Below are 21,721 nucleotides of genomic sequence, written 5' to 3' on the forward strand. Positions count from 1 at the left end.
TTGCGCCCTAGACAAAACTATCACATTGCATAGGTTGACATTTGTTCAACAGGTGGCAGCATTTCCCGTGTAATTTTACTTTCACGTAAACGCCGATCAACCTGAATGGCTAATGACATAGAATCGTCAAGACTAGAAGGAACAGGAAATCCCACCATAGTATCTTTTACGGTTTCTGACAAACTCTTCCGAAAGAGAGCTGCCAAGGCACCATCATTCCAAGTGGTGATGACCGCCCACTTTCGGAATTTTTGACAGTACAGTTCTGCAGAATCTTGACCCAGGCTCAATGCCAACAGGGTCTTTTCAGCTTGATCAATCGCATTAGGTTCATCATACAACAAGCCCAAGGCCTGCAAAAATGCGTCCACATTTGTTAGAATAGGATCATCTGGTACTAAAGAAAACGTCCAATCTTGGGGATCGCTGCGCAGCAAGGAGATGACAATTTTAACCTGCTGCGCAGAGTTCCCCGATGAGTTAGGCTTCAAGGCAAGAAATAATTTACAATTATTCTTAAAATTCAAAAATTTAGACCGATCCCCAAAAAACACATCAGGAGTGGGGATTTTTGGTTCAGCAGCATGTGAATGAGCAAGATAGGTGGAAATTCCTCGCACTTCAGCAGCAGCTGCTCCACACGATCAGACAATTGCTTAAACTCCATCAGAAAAAAAAATATTCCTCCTATGGCCTCACAGAAAAAGAAGAAATAATATACACACAAAAAAAATTCTGAATTTTTTTTTTTTTTTCCAATTCTTTCCTGCTATTGAGTACCCTAGAATCTGCGGTATGGCTGGTGACTCTGTTATGATTGAGTCACCGAGGAGGAAATAACAAAAATGCAAGCTCAGCCCAGAAAATCAGAAAGGTTGGAAACTAGCGGATTGCAGACCCCTCATCCTATCACACAACTAGCAGTAGCCGTGGAGTGTTCCTACGGTGATCCTAGACACCTCGTTACAGCCGGAGATCTAAATAAGCCTAAAGAGAGAAAAGGGAAAAACTGACTGCCCCAGAGCAGACCCCAAAGCAATAGGCAGTCCCCAACATATAATGACGGTGAAGCAAGATGAAAACACTAACACAGATAGAAAGATAGGATGAGCAAACGATGGGGCCCAAGCTAACTAAAAAGGACAGGACAGAAAAGCTGCTGTCTGCAATCCGAGAAAACCCTGCTAAAAATATTACCAACACAACTGATAAGCAAAAAGGACCCTGAAGTCACTAGACTTCAAACCCTATATCAGCACTCAGAATATTCTAGAAGCAGAGCAAAAGAGAACACTGATCAAGGAATAAGGATCCAGCACACCCCCAGCCGGGGATGGCTGAACTCGAAAACAAGGTAAGCAAAACCAAAACTAATAAGTTCAATAACAGAGCAAAAACTTATCTTTGGGAAGCAGGAATCAGACTGGTCTCCAAGAATCCAGCTGAGAAATCACTAGCCACTCAGAAGGGCGTCGGCTGCCTTATATCCAGTCTGAAGTTCCTGTTACCCAGTCACAATCCACCTGATCAGGTGTTTGGTTTCTTTCATCCAAATCAGCCTCACTACCTTCCTTCACCAGAAGAGGGAGATCCTCGGACACAAAAGGTGAATGAACAGATGAGCTCACAACAGGTCGCCTACTGGATTAAGACTGAGCAGATTTGATGCTGAAAGACCGGAGAGCACGGTCCGTCCCGGAAGCGAGCTTAGTGGGAGAGAGGGAAAGACCGGGACAGAGGAGAAAATGTCCATTGCCAACCCGGATGTTGGAGTGAATATGTGTGCGCGGTGTAAAGGAAACAGTAAAGTTGATTGTGCAAGTATTGAACAGGACTGTGACTCTGTTTGTTCCACATCGTCTGAGAATGTGCAGCGCATCACAGAAAACCCTCAGGGGGAACTGGAGAAAGCTACAGGTATGGTGACAAAAAACTGTCATGGCTATGTGAAGGGAGGCCAGGACTCTGCTGCCCCGGAGTCGTCGGCCACGACTACAGTCCTGGCTGAACCTTACAGATACAACACTCTGTGAACAGCCGGCTTCTTTATCAATGACCTTTTGTGGCTTCCCCTCCTTGTGGAGTGTGTCAGTGACTGCCTTCTGGACATCTGTCAGGTCAGCAGTCTTCCCCATGATTGTGGAGCTACTGAAACAGACTAAGGGATCTTTATAAATACTTAGGAGCCTGTACAGGGGTTTATTGTTAATTATTCTAATTTCTTAAGATAATGACTTTTGGGTTCTCATTGGCTGTAAGCCATAATCATCAACATTACCAGAAATAAACCTGTGACATAGATCACTCTGTGTGTAATGACTCTATAGAATAGAGGAGAGTCACTGTCTGTATTGGAGAACTGAAATAAATTCACTTTTTGATGATATTCTCATTTTGTAAGAAGCTCCTGTATGTGTAGATTAATCTTGTTAAATGAATTTGTGAAACAGGGTGTAGATTCTTATTTTAAATAATGTTAAAGAAGGGGTTAATTTCTGTTCTGAATATAATACTAGAACATAGTATTGTGCAAGGATGACCTTTTATCCAGTTATCAGTCTACGTGCAGTTTCTTTTATGGCCTGAGAGTTCTGCATATATTCCAAGAAATTGGTCCAGAACAGATTGTTGCTTCCAAAATTCTGTAACTCAGTCCAAGTTCTCTTAAGAACTTCAACTTTTCAACCAGGTCACACTGACATATGAAAAGTTCTGGAATGTTCTCCCACATTTTATTGTGTAATCTATCTCGTGTCTCAGGATGTGTTTGACAACTAATTGTATAACTCATATTTCTGCCACATTATTATGTAACCTCCCTCTTTATTTTGCCAATTGTTACAAAATGTCCATTTCCTTTGATGATTGTGCTATAAAAACCCATTTGCTCCACCAATAAAGGAGGAGACTATTTGGAAAGGCAACGTGCAGTCGGTCTCTCTGATTATGCTTCAATCCATGGGTACCCATAAGACAGACATACCTGAGGAGACCTAGAAATCCCTTCTCCGACAATAAAGAACTTTACTTTGTGTGTTTGTCATGTACAATATGATTGTGGTTAGTAATAGGGGTGTCTTCTCCATTACTACCCTGTGGGCTTGATGTCACCTGACGATATAAAGGTGACATTAACCGCCTTGCCACTGCTTGCGGGTAAGTGGGAAAAGTCATACACAGCGCCAGAATTGGGGATTCTAATAGATGTGCCTTTTTTGAGCGGATGCAGGCTGCTATTTTTAGGCTGTGTGGGGGGGGGGGGGGCAATATCCATGGCCCCTTACCAGCCTGAGAATACCAGCCCCCAGCTGTCTGCTTTAGCTTGACTTGTCAAAATGGAAGGGGCACACTCCGCTTTTGTTATTTATTTAAATCATTTTAAAAAATGGTGTGGGGACCCCTCTGTTCTTGATAACAAACCTTGCTAATGCTGACAGCTGAGTATGGCTGCTTATCAAAAATAGAAGAGACCCCACATTTTTTTTTTATTTTTAGCTCAGGTGCCGGCTGATGAATACTCCCATCAGCGGCGCCTGCTCGCATTGTTATTAGCAGCAGTGGGCTGATGGAAGTAGAACTTTCTCATCAGTTCTCAGATGCTGGCTCACGCTGTCATCTCTCCGGCGGTAATGATCTTAACGCAGTAGGGGATTCTTACAGTTTGGATGACACTATAAAACTTGCCCGAAAATGTACCAAAAAATTCTAAAATGGTTGAAAAAAACAAAAACACAACTCAGATATTGTACTCTGGGATTTGTTATATTATCGCTGAGGGTGAACTGAAGCCGTCCTGGTTTCTTTCAGGTTGGAGCAATGACGGTGATAACAAATGTATCCGTCATCGTGTATATAAGTGGTGAGAGAACAGTATGAAGTCGCATTGTGCGATACACTCCGTGTATCTAATCCCAGCATGTGATCTAATCAGCCATCATTTGCCTCGAACAGTCGCGGGATGATCCTAGATCCTCCCACGGCTCTAACAGGTTAAATGCCATTGTCAATCACTGACAACAGCACTTAACATGCGTCAACCGGAAGTGTGACATTGATCCCACCTATTGGCACCTGTGTCACATGATCGCTCGACGACTATGAGTTGTCATGACAGCTGGGGCTCTATTGTAGACCCCCCATGCCTCTCATTACAATACTCGTGTGAATGCCGGCTCATGGCCGACGTTCATAGAAGAACGTGATATCTGCTATAGATGGCAACGCCGAAGCCCTGCCATGTATCATACAGATGATCGGATGATAACAGCTTCAAGACTCCAAAGGGGGCTACTGAATACAGTAAAAAATAAAAAAAAAATAAAAAAGTTCACATCCGCCTTTATGGCTCATTAAAAATAAAACAATAAAATAAATACACAAATTTGGTATTGCCGCATTCAGAAATGTCCGATCAAAATACACAGTGGGTACGGAAAGTATTCAGACCCCTTTACATTTTTCACTCTTTGTTTCATTGCAGCCATTTGGTAAATTCAGAAAAGTTCATTTTTTCTCATTAACCCCTTCATGACCAAGCCTATTTTGACCTTAAAGGGAATCTGTCACCCTTTTTTTCGGCTTGCAGCTGCCGGCATAGACATCGGGGGCTTATCTCCAGCATTCTGTAATGCATTCTGTAATGCTGTAGATAAGCCTCCGATGTAACCTGAAAGAGAAGAAAAACGAGTTATATTATACTCAGCGGGGTGGGCGGTCAGGTCCGGTGGACGTTGCGGTCCGGTCCGACGCTTCCCTTCTTCATGCGATGACGTCCTCTTCTCCCGTCCTGTAATGGCTGAGGGCAGAGCAGAGTCCTGCAGTACGCAGGTGTCAGGAGAGGTTCGGCGCCTGCGCTCTGCAGAATTCTGCTCTGCCCTCAACAGGGCAGAGCAATGCGCTTGCGCCACAGCCATTACAGGACGGGAGAAGAGGACGTCATCGCATGAAGAAGGGAAGCGTCAGACCGGACCGCAATGCCCACCGGACCTGACCGCCCACCCCGCTGAGTATAATATAACGTGTTTTTCTTCTCTTTCAGGTTACATCGGAGGCTTATCTACAGCATTACAGAATGCATTACAGAATGCTGGAGATAAGCCCCCGATGTCTATGCCGGCAGCTGCAAGCCGAAAAAAAGGGTGACAGATCCCCTTTAATGAACCGGCCATTTTTTGCAATTCTGACCAGTGTCCCTTTATTACCTCATAACTCTGGAACGCTTCAACGCATCCTAGCGATTCTGAGATTGTTCTTTTGTGACATATTGGGCTTCGTGTTAGTGATAAATTTAGGTCGATAATTTTTGCGTTTATTTGTGAAAAAATCTGAAATTTGACAAAAATTTAGAAAATGTCGCAATTTTCAAATTTTGAATTTTTATTCTGTTAAACCAGAGAGTTATGTGATACAAAGTGGTTACTAAATAACATTTCCCACATGTCTACTTTACATCAGCACAATTTTAGAAACAAATTTTTTTTTGTTAGGAAGTTATAAGGGTTAAAAGTTGACCAGCGATTTCTCATTTTTGCACCATTTTTTTTTAGGGACCACATCACATTTGAAGTCACTTTGAGGGGTCTATATGGCAGAAAATACCTCAAAGTGACACCATTCTAAAAACTGCACCCCTCAAGCTACTCAAAACCACATTCAAGAAGATTATTAACCCTTCAGGTGTTTCACAGTAACTAAAGCAACGTGGAAAGAAAAAATGGACATTGTAATTTTTCCAACAAAAAATTTCTTTTAGCATCAATTTTTTCATTTTCACATGGGCAACAGGATAAAATGGATCTTAAAATTTGTTGGGCAATTTCTCCTGAGTACACCGATACCTCATATGTGGTCATAAACCAGTTTGGGCGCACAGCAGGGCTCAGAAGGGAAGGAGCACCATTTGACTTTTTGAATGGAAAATATGCTGAATTATTTAGCGGTTGCCATGTCGTGTTTGGAGAGTCGCTGTGTGCCTAAACACTGGAGCTCCCCCACAAGTGACCCCATTTTGGAAACTAGACCCCGCAAGGAACTTATCTAGATGCAAAGTGATCACTTTGAACCCCCAAGTGCTTCACAAAAGTTTATAACACAGTGCAGTGAAAATAAAAAATATTTTTTTTTCCTCAAAAAATTATATTTTAGTGCGCAATTTTTTATTTTCACAAGGGTAACAGGAGAAATTGGACCCCAAAAGTTGTTGTCCAGTTTGACCTGAGTACGCTGGTACCCCATCTGTGGGTGGAGACCACTGTTTAGGCGCACGTTGGGGCTCGGAATGGAAGTAGTGACATTATGAAATGCTGACTTTGATTGAATGGTCTGCGGGCATCATGTTACATTTGCAGAGCCCCTGGTGTGCCTAAACAGTAGAAACCCCCCACAAGTGACCCCATTTTGGAAACTAGACCTTCCAAGGAACTTATCTAGATGTATGGTGAGCACTTTGAACCCCCAAGTGCCTTGCAGAAGTTTATAATGCAGAGATGTGAAAATAAAATCATTTTTTTTCCACAAAAATAATTTTTTAGCTCCCAATTTTTTATTTTCCCAAGGGTAACAGGAGAAATTAGACCACCAACGATGTTGTGCAATTTTTCCTGAGTGCGCTGATACCCCATATGTGGGGGTAAACCACTGTTTGGGCACACGTCGGGGTTTGGAAGAAAGGGTGCACCGTTTGACTTTTTGAACGCAAAATTGGCTGGAATCAATGGTTGCACCATGTCGTGTTTGGAGACCCCCTGATGTGCCTAAACAGTGGAAACCCCTCAATTCTAACCCCAACCCTAACCCCAACACACCCCTAACCACAGCCCTAACCCCAGCACACCCCTAACCACAGCCCTAACCCCAACACATACCTAACCCTAACACTAACCCAAACACACCCCTAACCCTAATTCCAACCCTAACCCTATTGGAAAAATAAAAATAATTTCTTTATTTTATTAGTTGTTCCTGCCTATGGGGGTGATAAACGGGGGGTTTATTTACTTTTCATTCTATTTTGATCACTGTGAGAGTTTATCACAGTGATAAAAATGAATGAATGAATCCGCAGCCGGCGTGTGCACTGCGCATGCGCCCGCCATTTTCCAAGATGGCGGTGACCATGAAGCGGGACATCGAAGGTACCTGGGGGGGTGAGAGGGGGGGAGCCTATAGAAGGGGGAGGGGGGCAGATGATTATGGCAGCGGCACATTGCCGCCTTCAGTCGGTATCGGGGGCCGATTGGCCCCGTGATTGGGCGGGGGGGGGTCGGATCACGGTCTCCAGCCATGTCCGATGCTACTGCAGCATCGGCCATGGCTGGATTGTAATATTTCATCAATTTTTATTGATGAAATATTACTATCGCTCTGATTGTCTGTTAAACTTTTAACAGCCAATCAGAGCGATCGTGGCCATGTGGGGGCGAAGCCACGCCCCCTGTGGTGAAGAGCAAAGCCCCCTGTATCTGCGGGTCAGGTGACCTTTTAGTGACCCCGGTTACCCGACCCGCAGGGGGGCTTTAAAGTCATGATGCCACATAGGCGTCACTGGTCAGATTGGCACCAGTTTTCATGACGCCTATGTGGCGTCATTGGTCGGGAAGGGGTTAATGTGCACTCTGCACCTCATCTTGGCTGAAAAAAAACAGAAATGTAGAAATTTTTGCAAATTTATTAAAGAAAAACTGAAATATCACATGGTCATAAATATCGACACTAGTGATCAGTGAGTATACTCGTTGCTCGGGTGTCCTCGGAGTATTTGGGCGTGCTCGGAGATTTAGTTACCATTGACGCAGCTGTCTGAATACAGGTGAGGAATGCCTGCTTGTTAGGGAATCTCCACATATTTTCAGGCTGTCCGACAGCTGCAAATCATGCAGCTGCGTTGACAGAAACGAAATCTCTGAGCACGCCAAAATACTCGGAGGATACCCGAGCAACGAGTATACTCGCTGATCACTAATTCAGCCCCTTTGCTCAGTATTGAGTAGACGCACCTTTTGCGCTAGTACAGCCGTGAGTCTTTTTGGGAATGATGCAACAAGTTTCTTACCCCTGGATTTGGGGATCCTCGGCCATTCTTCCTTGCAGATCATCTCCAGTTCTGTCAGGCTGGATGGTGAACGTTGGTGGACAGCCATTTTCAGGTCTCTCCAGAGATGCTCCATTGGGTTTAGGTCAGGGCTCTGGCTGGGTCAGTCAGGAATGGTCACAGAGTTGTTCTGAAGTCACTCCTGTGTTATTTTAGCTGTGTGCTTAGGGTCATTGTCTTGTTGGAAGGTGAACCTTCGGCCAAGTCTGAGGTCCAGAGCACTCTGGAAGAGGTTTTCATCCATGATATCTCTGTACTTGACCACATTCATATTTCCGTCAATGGCAACCAGTCGTCCTGTCCCTGCAGCTGAAAAACACCCCCAAAGCATGATGCTGCCACCACCATGTTTCACTGTTGGGATTGTATTGGGCAGGTGATGAGCAGTGCCTGGTTTTCTCCACACATACCGCTTTGAATTATCACCAAAAGTTCTATCTTCGTCTCATCAGACCAGAGCATCTTATTTCTCATAGTCTGGGAGTCCTTCATGCGTTTTTTAGCAAACTCTGTGCGGGCTTTCATTTGTCTGGCACTGAGGAGAGGCTTCTGTCCAGCCATAAAGGCCCGACTGGTGGAGGGCTGCAGTGTTAGCTGACTTTGTGGAACTTTCTCCCATCTCCCTACTGCATCTGTGGAGCTCAGCCACAGTGATCTTGGGGTTCTTCTTTACTTCTCTCACCAAGGCTCTTCTCCCACGATTCCTCAGTTTGGCTGGACGGCCAGGTCTAGGAAGACTTCTGGTGGTCCCAAACTTCTTACATGTAAGCATTATGGAGGCCACTGTGCTCTTAGGAACCTTGAGTACTGCAGACATTCTTTTGTAACCTTGGCTAGATCTGTGCCTGGCCACAATTCTGTCTCTGAGCTCCTTGGCCAGTTCCTTTGACCTCATGATTCTCATTTGGTCTGACATGCACTGTGAGGTCTTATATAGACAGATGTGCGCCTTTACAAATCCAGTCCTATCAGTGTAATTACACACAGCTGAACTCCAATGAAGGAGTAGAACCATCTCAAGGAGGATCACAAGGAAATGGACAGCATGTGACCAAAATATGAGTGTCTGAGCAAAGGGTCCGAATACTTATGACCATGGGATATCTCAGTTTGTCTTTTTTAATAAATTTGAAAAGATTTCCATATTTCTGTTTTTTCAGTCAAGATGGAGTGCAGAGTGCACATTAATGAGAAAAAAATGAACTTTTCTGAATTTACCAAATGGCTGCAATGAAACAAAGAGTGAAAAATGTAAAGGGGCCTGAATACTTTCCATATACACTGTAAAAAAAAATGAATCCAATTGGTAAATGGTGGAACAAGAAAGAAAATGAAAACTCCAGAATTAAGGGGTTTTTTTTGGTCGCCACAACAAGAGATCAAAACGTGTCTATCTCCACAATGGTATCATAGAAACATCACATAACCCTAAGGAGCCCCAGATCCCGAAATATGAGAATGTTACGGGCACTGACAGCAGCATTAAAGCGCCGTGATCCGACCCGGATGTTTGGTTTGGTGCCCACTGACCCCTAGTAGTGCCATCACGAGTGCCAATGGGGTGTGCTGACAGATGGATGGCGGCTGAAAATCGTGGAGACTGGATACAGTGATCCTGTGGTGGAAAGACACAAAAAATCATAGAAAAAAATAAAAGAATAATAAAAACTAATCTGAATCACCCCCCCCCCCACCTCCACCTTATAAATAAAGAAAAGACACAAGCAAAAAAAATATCTGGAATCCCAGAAACTGGAGAAGTCTGATCAAAATATAGAAAACTGTTTCCTGCGTACGAACAAAGAAAAATGGCAATTATATTCTTATATTTATTGTATTGAATCTTCTACAAAAATGCAATGAAATGGATGTAAGCAAAATGTGGATCCCAAGAAAGAGAGCGAATAAGCCCAGAGCTTCCTGCACAGATCCCCGCCACCGCACAGAGATCCCCACCACCGCACACAGATCCCCGCCACCGCACAGAGAACCGCACCACCGCACACAGATCCCCACCACCGCACAGAGATCCCCGCCACCGCACACTGATCCCCGTCAATGCACAGAGATCCCGGCCACCGCACAGAGATCCCCGTCAATGCACAGAGATCTCAGCCAATGCACAGAGAACCCCGTCACCACAGAGATCCCCGCTACTGCACACAGATCTCCACCGCCGCACACAGATCCCCGCCACCGCACAGAGAACCCCGCCACCGCATACTGATCCGTCACCTCACACAGATCCCCAGCCACCGCACAGAGAACCCCGCCACCGCACACAGATCTCAGCCACAGCAAAGAGAACCCCGCCACCTCACACAGATCCCAGCCACCGCACACAGATCCCAGCCACCGCACACAGATCTCAGCCAACGCACAGAGGTTTCCACTGGTTAGGCACATCAGGGGCTTTCCAAGCGCGTCATGGCATCCGATTTCAATTCCAGCCAAATAAGTCAAATGGCGCTGCTTCCCTTCCGAGCTCTGCCATGCGCCCAAATAGTCATTTACACCCACATATGGGGTATCAGCATACTCAGGACAAATTGCACAATAACTTTTGGGGTCCTCTTACCCTTGGAAAAAATAAAAATTGGGGGTGAAAAGATCTGTTAATTGTACCGCTGTACGTTATAAACTTCTGTGAAGCTCTTGTGGGTTCAAAGTTCTCACCACATATCTAGATAAGTTCCTTGGGGGGTCTGTTTTCCAAAATGGGGTCACTTGTGGGGGGTTTCCACTGTTTAGGTACATCAGGGGCTCTCCGAACGTGACATGGCGTCCGATCTGAATTCCAGCCAATTTTGCATTGAAAAGTCAAACGGCGCTCCTTCCTTTCTGAGCTTTGCCATGCGCCGAAACAGTGGTTCCCCCCACATATCAGGTATCAGCGTACTCAGGACAAACTGCACAATAAATTTTGTAGTTCAATTTCTCCTGTTACCCTTGGAAAAATAAAAAAAATTGGATCTGAAGTATTTTTTTTTTTTTTAAAAGTTAAGTGTTCATTTTTTTTTTAAACATTCAAAAAATTCCTGTGAAGCACTTGAAGGGTTAATAAACTTCTTGAATGTGGTTTTGAGCACCTTGAGGGGTGCAGTTTTTAGAATGGTGTCACTTTTGGGTTTTTCTTATCATATAGACCCCTCAAAGTGGCTTCAAATGTGATCTGGTCCCTAAAAATAAAATGGTGTAAAAATCAGAAATCGCTGGCCAAATTTTAACCCTTATAACTTCCTAACAAAAAAAAATTTTGGTTACCAAATTGTGCTGATGTAAAGTAAACAGGTGGGAAATGTTACTTATCAAGTTTTTTGTGTGCCATATCTCTGTGATTTAAGGACATAAAAATTCAAAGTTGAAAAATTGTGAAATTTTCAAAGTTTTCACCAAATTTCTGTTTTTCTCACAAATAAACACAAGTTATATGAATGAAATTTTACCACTAACATGAAGTACAATATGTCACGAGAAAACAGTGTCAGAGTCACCGGGATCCATGGAAGCGTTCCAGAGTTATTACCTCTTAAAGGGACAGTGGTCAGAATTGTAAAAATTGGCCCGGTCATTAACGTGCAAGACACCCTTGGGGGTAAAGGGGTTAATGGAGACAAGTCCGGGGGCACTGCCGGCAGCTCCTGTGTAATCACTGACAGACGACATCTCCAATGTACTCAATGGAGACAAGTCCGGATCCGCTGCCGGCAGCTCCTGTGTAATCACCGACCGATGATGTCCCTGATGTGCTTGGTCCGCTTCAGCCACAGAGGCAGCTTTATGCCATGCTGGCGGCTCACACTAGAGTGAGGCACTGTCAGCCGTGCAGTTTTAGCTGGAAAAACGGCCTCACCACTGGTTCCATGACTGATGTGTGACACTGTACATCACAGTCTGAGCTGTCTGCACGACACTGGGCTGCTGCATGCTCAGGTTTTTCAGTGTTATTTTTCAACTGCAGGTTTTTAAAAACATCTGGAGGGGAAAAGAAAATGCTCTACACTATCAGTGTTTTCTCAACAGGCAGTAAAGAATGCTTAAGGAAAAAACTCTAAAAATGCATCAAATCCACTGCAGGAAAAAAAACCTCTTCAAGAAGGAGCGTTTACTGAAGTGGTTTCCATGAGAAAACTGAACTGCGATGATCTCACTGAGGTCAGTGCCGTTGACGGGCCCGCTCTCGTTGCAGTGAGTCCTTCTCCCCAGCTCTTCAGCATGAGCCGTCGCCTCAGGCCACCACACATGATGAGCAAATGACGCACAGATGGATTACGGCGTGGGACACTCTGGATTATTTCATCTTCAGACTGGTGAAGGATATTGTAGTTTTTTATTTTTGTTTGTTTACAGGGGACAATGGCTTCAGGGGATTAGATGTTAGGGTGTGTGCACACGTTGTGGATTCTGCTGCAGATTTTTCCACACAGATGTCTAAATCCGCAGGTCAAAAGAGCTGCGGTTTATCTGCGGATTAGCCTGAGGTTTGACACCTGTACAATGGAGAAAGTGAAACCGCTGTGGAATCCGCACAAAGACGTGACAAGCTGCGGATTTAAAACCTCAGCAAATCCGTGCGGAAAATTCCGCACCGTTGGAACTGCGTTTTTCATTTGGCATTGACTTAAATGGTACTGTACTACGCAGCAGAATGCGCCACGTGCGCGCACACACCCTCAAGGTGAGTACAATGTGATTTTAGTCTTCATTTTACACTCAATGTAGACAGCGGGAGCTGAGAACTGCTCTCATCATTGTCCCCTTCTATTGCTGATCAGAGGGCGATCAGGGGACAATGATGCGAGATCTCTTCAGCACGCGGCGTCGGGGATCAGTGTGAACAGTACTGCTGATTCCTAGGCATCGGTACATGTCATCCATGGTGTCATCCATGTGCCGCTGATGGGATGAGCAAAAAAAAAGGGACCTGTCGACATGTTTTGCCCTCGGACACATGGTCCATGGAGACACACTAACGTGCACGGAGCCATTCACTTGAATGTGTGTACGGGTGTCAGCGTCTCCGATACTTGTGACAACCGTCACCACACGTACCGGAAACGTTTGTGTGAAGGGGCTGAAGACTGTCGGGCAATAACCATCAGTTTACCGGGGCCTTCATTGTCTCTGGTACTGAGCGGAGCCCACGGGGACTGCAGTGGAGCGGACGGCTGGGACAGGAGGAAGTGCAACCGGGAATCCAATTTCGCGAATCCAACCGGGAATCCAATTTTGATAAAATCCGCGCGGATGAATCCGCACCTAATCCGCAGCGTGTGCACACAGCCTAACCCCTCGGGCTGTGATTCTGAGCGCAGTGCCGATGTCAGGACGCTGCTCTATGGCCGGTGATGGCGATATTCTGGCGTCTTCTCCCCCAGGTAATGGCCGCTCTGCTCTGACCATGTGACCTGTCGGCGTCTACTGGGTGGACTACAAGTCACATCAGCCGGTGAGACCCCCGCTCCACGGACGAGACGCCGAGAGCCCCGGGCACAGAGTCACCACCGCCGCCACCTGGGGGAGAGGACGAGCAGCACCGAGGTGAGGGGGAAAAGAAGAGTCACGGCCAGCTAGTGGGGGTACGGGAAGAACTACAAGTCCCAGCACGGCCAGCTGGGGGGACAGGAAGAACTACAAGTCCCAGCATGGCCAGCTAGGGGGGAGAAGAACTACAAATCGCAGCATGTTCAGGCTCACAGGCTGTCATTATGGGATATGACACCAGGAGGACAACAACTCCCATCATAGCCAGGCTGTTATACACTACAAGTCCCAGCATTCCCTGCCTCCTCAGTCACCTGCCGCTGCACTCCGCCCACTCACGTGACTGGTCACACGCTGGTGACATCATCACAAGTCCTGTAGCCGCGACCTATTATACTCTTCACAGCTAGACCCCGCCCACTCACACGGGACCCCGCCCTCTCACACACGGGTCGCACGCTGATGACGTCACTGCAGGTCCTTCGGCTTTTCCGCTCCTCATCTGCAGATGTGAAGGAGGTGAAAGAACAAACAGAGGAATCTCCCGCATCACGTGACGCTGTGGCGCCCCCGGCTATGAGGAAGGTGACAGGAGCATAGAGCCCCAGGGAGGAGCGAGAAAGGAGAGTGCAGCTCTGGAGGTAACGGGGGGGACATGGGGGCCGGAGCTCAAGCGCTGGAGTAACCGCCCCAAAAGTGGGTCCGAAAAGCGTCCAGAGGGGCCCAAGCAGCGAGCTGGGTTTTATATAGACGGTGCGTGTTTCTTAGAGATGTCTCAACACTTCTCACCTCACCGTCTCCCTCCACCCCCCCCTCACCATCTCGCTCCATCCCATCCTCGCTGCCTCCCTCGCCTTTCCCCCCTCCACTCCCCTCACCTTCCTCCCTCGCCGCCTCCCTCCGTTCCCCCTCACCACTTTTCTCTGGCCCCCCTCACCGCCTCCCGCTGTCCCCCCTCACCGCCTCCCGCTGTCCCCCCTCACCGCCTCCCGCTGTCCCCCCTCACCATCTCGCTCCATCCCATCCTCACCACCTCCCTCCGCCCCCCCTCACCTTCCTCCCTCCGTCCCCCCCTCACCGCCTCCCTCCGGCCCCCCCTCACCGCCTCCCTCCGGCCCCCCCTCAGTCCCCCCCTCACCGCCCCCCTCCGGCCCCCCTCGCCATCTCACTCCATCCCATCCTCGCCGCCTCCCTCCGACCCCTCTCACCGCTTCTCTACGGCTGCCTCCCTCCAGCCCCCCCTCACCGCCTCCCTCCGACCCCCCTCACCGCGTCCCTCCTCACCGCCTCCCTCCGTCCCTCTCACTGCTTTTCTACGGCTGCCTCCCTCCATCCCCCCCTCACCACCTTCCTCTGCCCCCCCTCACCATCTCACTCCATCCCATCCTCGCCGCCTCCCTCCGGCCCCCCCCTCGCCGCCTCCCTCCGGCCCCCCCCTCGCCGCCTCCCTCCGTCCCCCCCTCGCCGCCTCCCTCCGTCCCCCCCTCGCCGCCTCCCTCCGGCCCCCCTCTCGCCGCCTCCCTCCGGCCCCCCTCACCATCTCACTCCATCCCCCCCTCACCGCCTCCCTCCGACCCCCCTCACCGCGTCCCTCCTCACCGCCTCCCTCCGTCCCTCTCACTGCTTTTCTACGGCTGCCTCCCTCCATCCCCCCCTCACCACCTTCCTCTGCCCCCCCTCACCATCTCACTCCATCCCATCCTCACCGCCTCCCTCCGGCCCCCCCCCCCTCGCTGCCTCCCTCCGGCCCCCCCCCCTCGCCGCCTCCCTCCGGCCCCCCCCCCTCGCCGCCTTCCTCCGGCCCCCCCCCTCGCCGCCTCCCTCCGGCCCCCCCCTCGCCGCCTCCCTCCGACCCCCCTCACCATCTTTCCATCAATGGCGGTAATGGTGCTCTCCATTGTTTTCCTACCTTTAGGGGGTCTCCATTAGGCTCCTGCTCTGCAGACGGAGGACTTCTCTTCAGTATCCCAGTATGACCAACCTGCTGCTTCTTTTTCCCATATGCTCTTCCATGCGTTACTGATCCTGTTGTATTTGCAGCAGTTTCCTTTGAGCATCAGGGGATGAATTACCTCCTGGAATATTATATTAGGATATTTCCCTCTTTTCTTGGATGGTTTTACTCCTTTATGTCAGCTCTCGGCAGCGAGACGTCCTGCTCCCGCTCCGTAGCTAATTATTTTTGCTTGTAGCAGGTGCAATACAACAACTACCTGCACCCTGCCTGGCTGACTCCGAGACCGTAACTCATTGTCCTGCCTCCTCCTAAGCTTGTGCTCACAGGCTCTGACCCAGCTGAGCTGGACTAAGCGCACATTGCCACTAGTCGTGACTGACCTTATTATAGTCCTGTGCTGTGTTTGGCTTCCTGGGACGTCTAACAAACCTATCAGTCTCTAGGTTTCCGATAGAACGTCAGTGACAATGGATGCTCCTCTCCTTCATTGGCATCCTGTGACACCTGAAGATGACACGGCCTTTTCTGGTGTGGAGGTTTTTGATTTAGACCTTGATCTTGACCAGAACTCCATATTGCTTGTTTGACAGTGTATTTCAACAATGTGTCCAAATATACAAAGAATGGCACTTCCAGACAAGATACACAACACTATGGTGGCAACAAATTAATGAGCTCACCATTAAAGAAGCGAACCAAAAAATAAGATTAAAAAATTATCATTTATTACAAAATCATGTTATAATGACAACAAGACCACATATCTATTATAGTAAAAAATACCCCAATCTAGGAGACAAATGTGATTAGTGCTCTAGGCATCCATCCCCGGAAGAAGCAGCAGGGCGAAACGCGCGTCGGGGCGCAGGGGACAGCGGCAGGATTGAAAAAACGCACCATCAGGTATAATCAAAGTATTCTCTTTTGGGCTTTTCCTTGCAGGAGTTTATAGTTACAATGGGCGCATCGTTTATGCTGTGTACAGGGAAGCGCATTGACTAATGAGACAAAGTTACTAGTTTCAGGTCCTCCATTGTGGATGTAATTTGGAGGCTAAATATGAGCTGTATACTATACGTTATAAATCGGGCTTTTCATTGGGGGCTTTTTACTTGATAAAAGATATGATGTTTTTTGCTACATTCAATTAAGCCCTAAATAAAGGGAGGATTAAATGTGTTGCTTTACATTGAATGCGGATCCTTTTAGGGCAGCCTAACTTGTAAGCAAATGGATCAATAAATTTTGGATGGATGCCTAGAGCTCTAATCACATTTGTTATATGATAAATGAATTTATAGGATCCTTATGCTGAAAGGGAGACGTGTCCTTGGGGTATCTGTATTTATTGCCTATGGGATATTGTGTTCAAGTTAAGCTGTAGTCTCCTAGATTGGGGTATTTTTTACTATAATAGATATGTGGTCTTGTTGTCATTATAACATGATTTTGTAATAAATGATAATTTTTTAATCTTATTTTTTGGTTCGCTTCTTTAATGGTGAGCTCATTTATTTGTTGCCACCATAGTGTTGTGTATCTTGTTTGACAGTGTAGTAGATGCCCCCCCCCCCCCCCCCCCGGATCACGGATCTTTGACTTTTCACTACCTGAGGGGTTTTCTCCTCTCGTAGAACTAAAAGCTCTGTCTTTTCTAAAGATTCTAACTTTGATCTCCTCCTAGAGGGGTGGACGCACCCTTACAGGTATTTCTCATGCTCCCAGGCATCTGAACATAAACGTACTTACTTTGTATGATTTGTGAACCAAGTGGTCTTCTCCCAGGGTAGAGTCGGGCTGGCGTTATCCTTAGATGCTTGTCAGTGTTTAAGGCAGGTGGGGGGGCCCTCAGGCCTGTCTGTGAGCCTACCTGGCTCAGTAAAGCTGTCATATTGTATGCATGTCATCTGCACCAGTCAATATTATCTGCAGTTTTTCTGAAATAGGTTGGTGAATCTTGCGCATCAACCGTCCTGTGCAGAGAAGTCCTGAAACCCTCTGCTGCCAACCCAGTTTCAAAGCGTTGCTCACAGGCCATCTTGTTACTATGGTCCTTGGTTGGATGAGTTTATTTCTTGGACTTCTGAAGGCATGAGCTCTCATTTTCAGTAAAGTAAACCTCAGTCCTCATGTCCTCCTTAGATATTTGTTTCTTAGTTTGTCCTTCCAGTGTTTCTCTAGATGCCATGCTACAGGAAAACAAACTTTGAAATAAGTCTGCCTAAAAATCAGTCCACATTTATGTCTGCTTATACCGGGGCAGGCGTGCCTCCCATAACCATACACGTGCTTGGACATCTCCCCGTTTGCTGTCTCGCCTGCCGGGGGGGGGGGGGGGGGAGTATCCCAGTTAGCAAAGTAAGTTCTGGTCCCGGAGTTGGAGTTATCGGGCAATTATGACACAGCCCGTGGATATGCAGTAAGTGGCCATGTTGAAAATACTCATTTAATCCATCATGTGAAACCTCCCAACAGCCTGTTTTCCTCTGCTCGGTAAGCGAGGTCCTGCATTTCACAAATGATGTTGTCCTCTCTGTGAATCAGGGCCTCTCCTTTTTTCACAAAGGTGCCTGCAGGACTAGATCCCTCCGGTTCATTCCGTTTTCCCATTTTCCCGTCCAAAAGTCCTTCTGAATGACCTACAAAGGATGGACAAGGAACAGAATGAGATCACCAAAAGATTATTAAACTTCACCTTGGAGATGATCTACCTGTTGACCGGAGAGGTAAACCTTTCTATATTGCTATCTTTATTATTTAAAGGGAATCCTAGGGAAGGGAATTATACATAGTTGGCAGTATCAGGAACCATACCAGTGTCCTGTACATAACAGCTCCCAGACCTTTCAAGTGACGTAATGTACGTAACCACAGAACACGTGAAGATCAACCACCAATGTGGTCTGTTAGGTGTCATCTTAATACACCAAAGTATGTTGTAGGAAAGCAAAAGCCAGAAACCAAGACAACCGGATGGCCAGAATGTGGTTTGGAGATGAGGAATTTTATTGACCGGCTGACCTCCATATTAAACTGTAGCTATAACAAGGTGGCATATAATTCTTTACTGTAAGAGTAGTGAGAATATACAGGGGTTGGACAAAATAATGGAAACACCTGGAAACATCAACAAAAGTTAGTGTAATATGGTGTAGGTCCACCTTTTGTGGCGTTTACAGCCTCAATTCTCCGAGGTATGGATTCATACAAGGTGCGAATTGTTTCCAAAGGAATTGTAGCCCATTCTTCAGGTAAAACACCCTCCAGTTCTTTGAGCGACGATGGCGGCGGAAATCGACGTCTAACTTGAATCTCTAAAATCGGCCATAAATGCTGAATAATGTTAAGGTCTGGGGATTGTGGGGGCCAGATGAGATGCTCCACTTCATTACAATGTTCCTCGTGCCATGCTTTAACGATTCTAGCTGTATGAATTGGTGCATTATCATCCTGAAAGATGGCGTTCCCCTCCGGGAACAGTGCTTGAACCATAGGATGCATTTGGTCGCCCAAAATGCCTAAATAATCGCGGCTGTTAATTCTTCCATGAAGGGATATCATTGGCCCGGCGGATCTCCAAGAAATAGCACCCCAGATCATGATAGAACCTCCGCCATGTTTTACGGTTGGGAGAAGGCAGTCTGGATGGAATGCTTCTTTCGGCTGTCTCCAAACGTACACTCGGCCGGAGGTCGGAAATGGAGTAAACGATGATTCGTCTGAGAATATCCCATGTTATTCGGTCGTCCATGACAGCACCACCTGAGAGAGGGCATCCGCCCTTTAGGAACAGGAAACCTACAGATACAAAAAGGGCGGCACCTCTCCCACGCATCAGTTGGTTTCCTGTTCCTAGAGGACAGGACTCCCTACAGATCGTCCGTCATTGAGTCGACGAGGGATTCCCAGGCCGGCTGACCGACTCAGGTAGCGGGGGGATCTCCTACCTCGGTCCAGTTCGGGGTCCCTGGAAGCACCACGGTGGGGCCGGGTAGGTCGCCACGGCTGTGGTTGGAGCAGGTGGAGCATAGGGTCCGGTGGACTGCCGTCTCCAAAGTGCGGGAACCAGGTACGTATGCAGGCCCCTCCTGAGTCTCCCCCCGGGGTCCGGTCATCCTTCCGGGTCGGCGGGCGCATGTGGGGGCGGCGGGCACACCGGAGCCGGGGGCGCCCTGCCGGCTCCGTTCCGCGCGCTCCCGCGGTCTCTGACGCGCGGCGGAAGGGGCGGGGCCGGGGGACGCCGAAACCGGAAGTCGGGTGCCGGCCGGCTTTCCAGTATGCGCCGCGTGTGCGCGGCTGTCCGGGGGGACGCGCTGTGCCCGTGGCGGGGGGGGGGGGGTGGAGCATGCGGGGGGGGGTCGCGGAAGGGTCCCTGGGGAGGTGCCGCGCCAGAACCCTGCTGACCCGGGTACCGGGAGGCCTTAAAAGGCAGGAGATAACACTGCGGGGGTGCTTCTGAAGGCCCAGCGATGGATACGACAGAAGCAACCATAGAGCAGAAGGACGAGATACAGGAGCGGCCACAGAAGGAGGCCGTGGCGAAGCCTCATGCGAGTGGCCAGAAGAAGAAAAAACGATCGAGTGAACAGAGCCGCGGAAGTTCCTCCAGGCTAAAGGACCCTCCTGCCTCCCTCCGTGATCCGGTACCTGCCTCATTTGCATGGGTAAGAGATCTTCGTGAATGTACCCTGATGCAGTGTTCCCATTTTTCGCAGGGGAGGAAAGCTACGGGAAAACAGAAGCACGGGGAATGTGCCCTCTGTAGTTTCCCCTTGCCAGACGGCCACCCCAAAAGATTATGTCAGCCATGTGTGCGACAAACTGTAGGGGTTGGAAGGGAACGAGGGCCAGGGATAGATTGACAGGCCCTTACATTCTCCCCCGTCCTTACAGGTAGCGGAAGAAACGCCGGATTTCACCACAAGCCTGAGAGAAATAATCAGGACAGAAATGAAAGCCCTGTCAAAAAGCGATTCTTCTAGGGGGAGAGAAGCTAGCTTCTCAGGTTCGGAGTCCTCGGTTGCTCCTAGGAACAATGACTCCTCGGATTCCCCGGCCTCCACTTCGTCGTCTTCGGATGAAGACTCGAGCCGTTTCTGCTTCCCGTTAGACCAGATGGACAAACTAGTTAAAACAATAAGGTCCACCATGGGAGTAGCAGACTCAAAACCAGAACTTTCGGCACAAGACGTGATGTTCGGAGGTCTAGATCCCAAGAAGCGCAGGGCCTTCCCTTTAAATAAGGTCCAGAGCTTGATAGTTAGGGAGTGGAAAAAACCCGAAAAAAGAGGCTCCTTGCCACCGGCCTTCAAACGAAGATACCCATTTGATGACCCAGTGGTGAACAGATGGGATAAGGCCCCTAAGCTGGACACGGCAGTAGCCAAAGCCTCCAGAAAATCTTCCATCCCTTTTGATGACATGGCTTCCCCTGAAGACCCGCTGGATAAAAAAGCGGATTCCTTTCTAAAGGGAACATGGGAGATGTCAGCAGGCGCCCTAAGACCAGCGATAGCTGCCACTTGTACAGCCAGATCCATGATGGTCTGGCTAGATCAACTGGATTCCCATCTGAGAGACGGAGCCTCAAGAGCATCCATTCGGAAAACCCTACCAATCATCCAGAGTGCCGCTGCTTTTCTGTCTGATGCCTCAGCAGACTCTGCAAGGATGGCGGCTAGATCCGCAGGGTTATCTAACGCAGCTCGAAGGGCCCCCTCTGGTTAAAATGCTGGCCAGGGGATATCCAGGCCAGGTCACGACTCTGCTCCATTCCTTGTGAGGGGGAATATCTATTTGGCTCTGCCCTGGATGAACTGTTAGAGAAAGCCGGGGATGATAAAAAGAAGTTTCCGAGCCTCCCGAATCCTTCTTATAGAGGCCCCTTTACCAGGAAAGGATATTTCCGTAGAAGGTCATCCAGAGATCAGGGCAGATGGGATGACAAAAGAAGGAGAGGTACAGGTTTCATGTTCGGAGGAGGGGGGCGCCAGGAAGGTCCAGCACGGGACACTAAAAAGCCGCCTCAATGACTAGAGGCCCCGGTAGGGGGGAGACTAGCTGCCTTCTACCCAGCCTGGTCCATGATTTTGGATAGTAATTGGATATGGGGGGTGATAGCTACGGGTCTACAACTAGAATTCACCCGGGTTCCCCATGATCGATTTAAGGTCACCCCAATCAGGTCCACC

General features: G+C 48.2%; 3 protein-coding genes across 4 annotated transcripts in view; all 3 read left to right on the forward strand.

Moving 5' to 3' along the window:
• LOC141091590 (uncharacterized) overlaps positions 1-21,721 on the forward strand; it is a 127,259-nt gene that overhangs the window by 70,719 nt on the left and 34,819 nt on the right. The gene's annotated exons all lie outside the window — the stretch shown is intronic.
• Positions 13,894-21,721, forward strand: part of LOC141091589 (oocyte zinc finger protein XlCOF8.4-like) — a 30,455-nt gene continuing 22,627 nt past the window's right edge. Inside the window, exons 1-2 of one of the 2 annotated variants that reach the window (XM_073577255.1) lie at positions 13,894-14,214; positions 18,097-18,256. In XM_073577255.1, coding sequence (XP_073433356.1) covers positions 18,179-18,256 — 78 coding nt within the window. In that variant the 5' untranslated portion in view covers positions 13,894-14,214; positions 18,097-18,178. The remainder of the gene's footprint in view (positions 14,215-18,096; positions 18,257-21,721) is intronic. The other variant, XM_073577254.1, reaches the window with a different exon arrangement.
• LOC141091684 (uncharacterized) lies at positions 14,036-15,502 on the forward strand. The gene is made up of 2 exons (XM_073577380.1): positions 14,036-14,158; positions 14,342-15,502. The coding sequence occupies exons 1-2, from the start codon at positions 14,036-14,038 to the stop codon at positions 15,500-15,502; spliced, it is 1,284 nt and encodes a 427-aa protein (XP_073433481.1).

Source organism: Dendrobates tinctorius, unplaced genomic scaffold, assembly GCF_039654945.1.
Source record: "Dendrobates tinctorius isolate UK_male_01 unplaced genomic scaffold, ASM3965494v1 ptg000055l, whole genome shotgun sequence".
NCBI classification, from domain to species: Eukaryota; Metazoa; Chordata; class Amphibia; order Anura; family Dendrobatidae; genus Dendrobates; species Dendrobates tinctorius.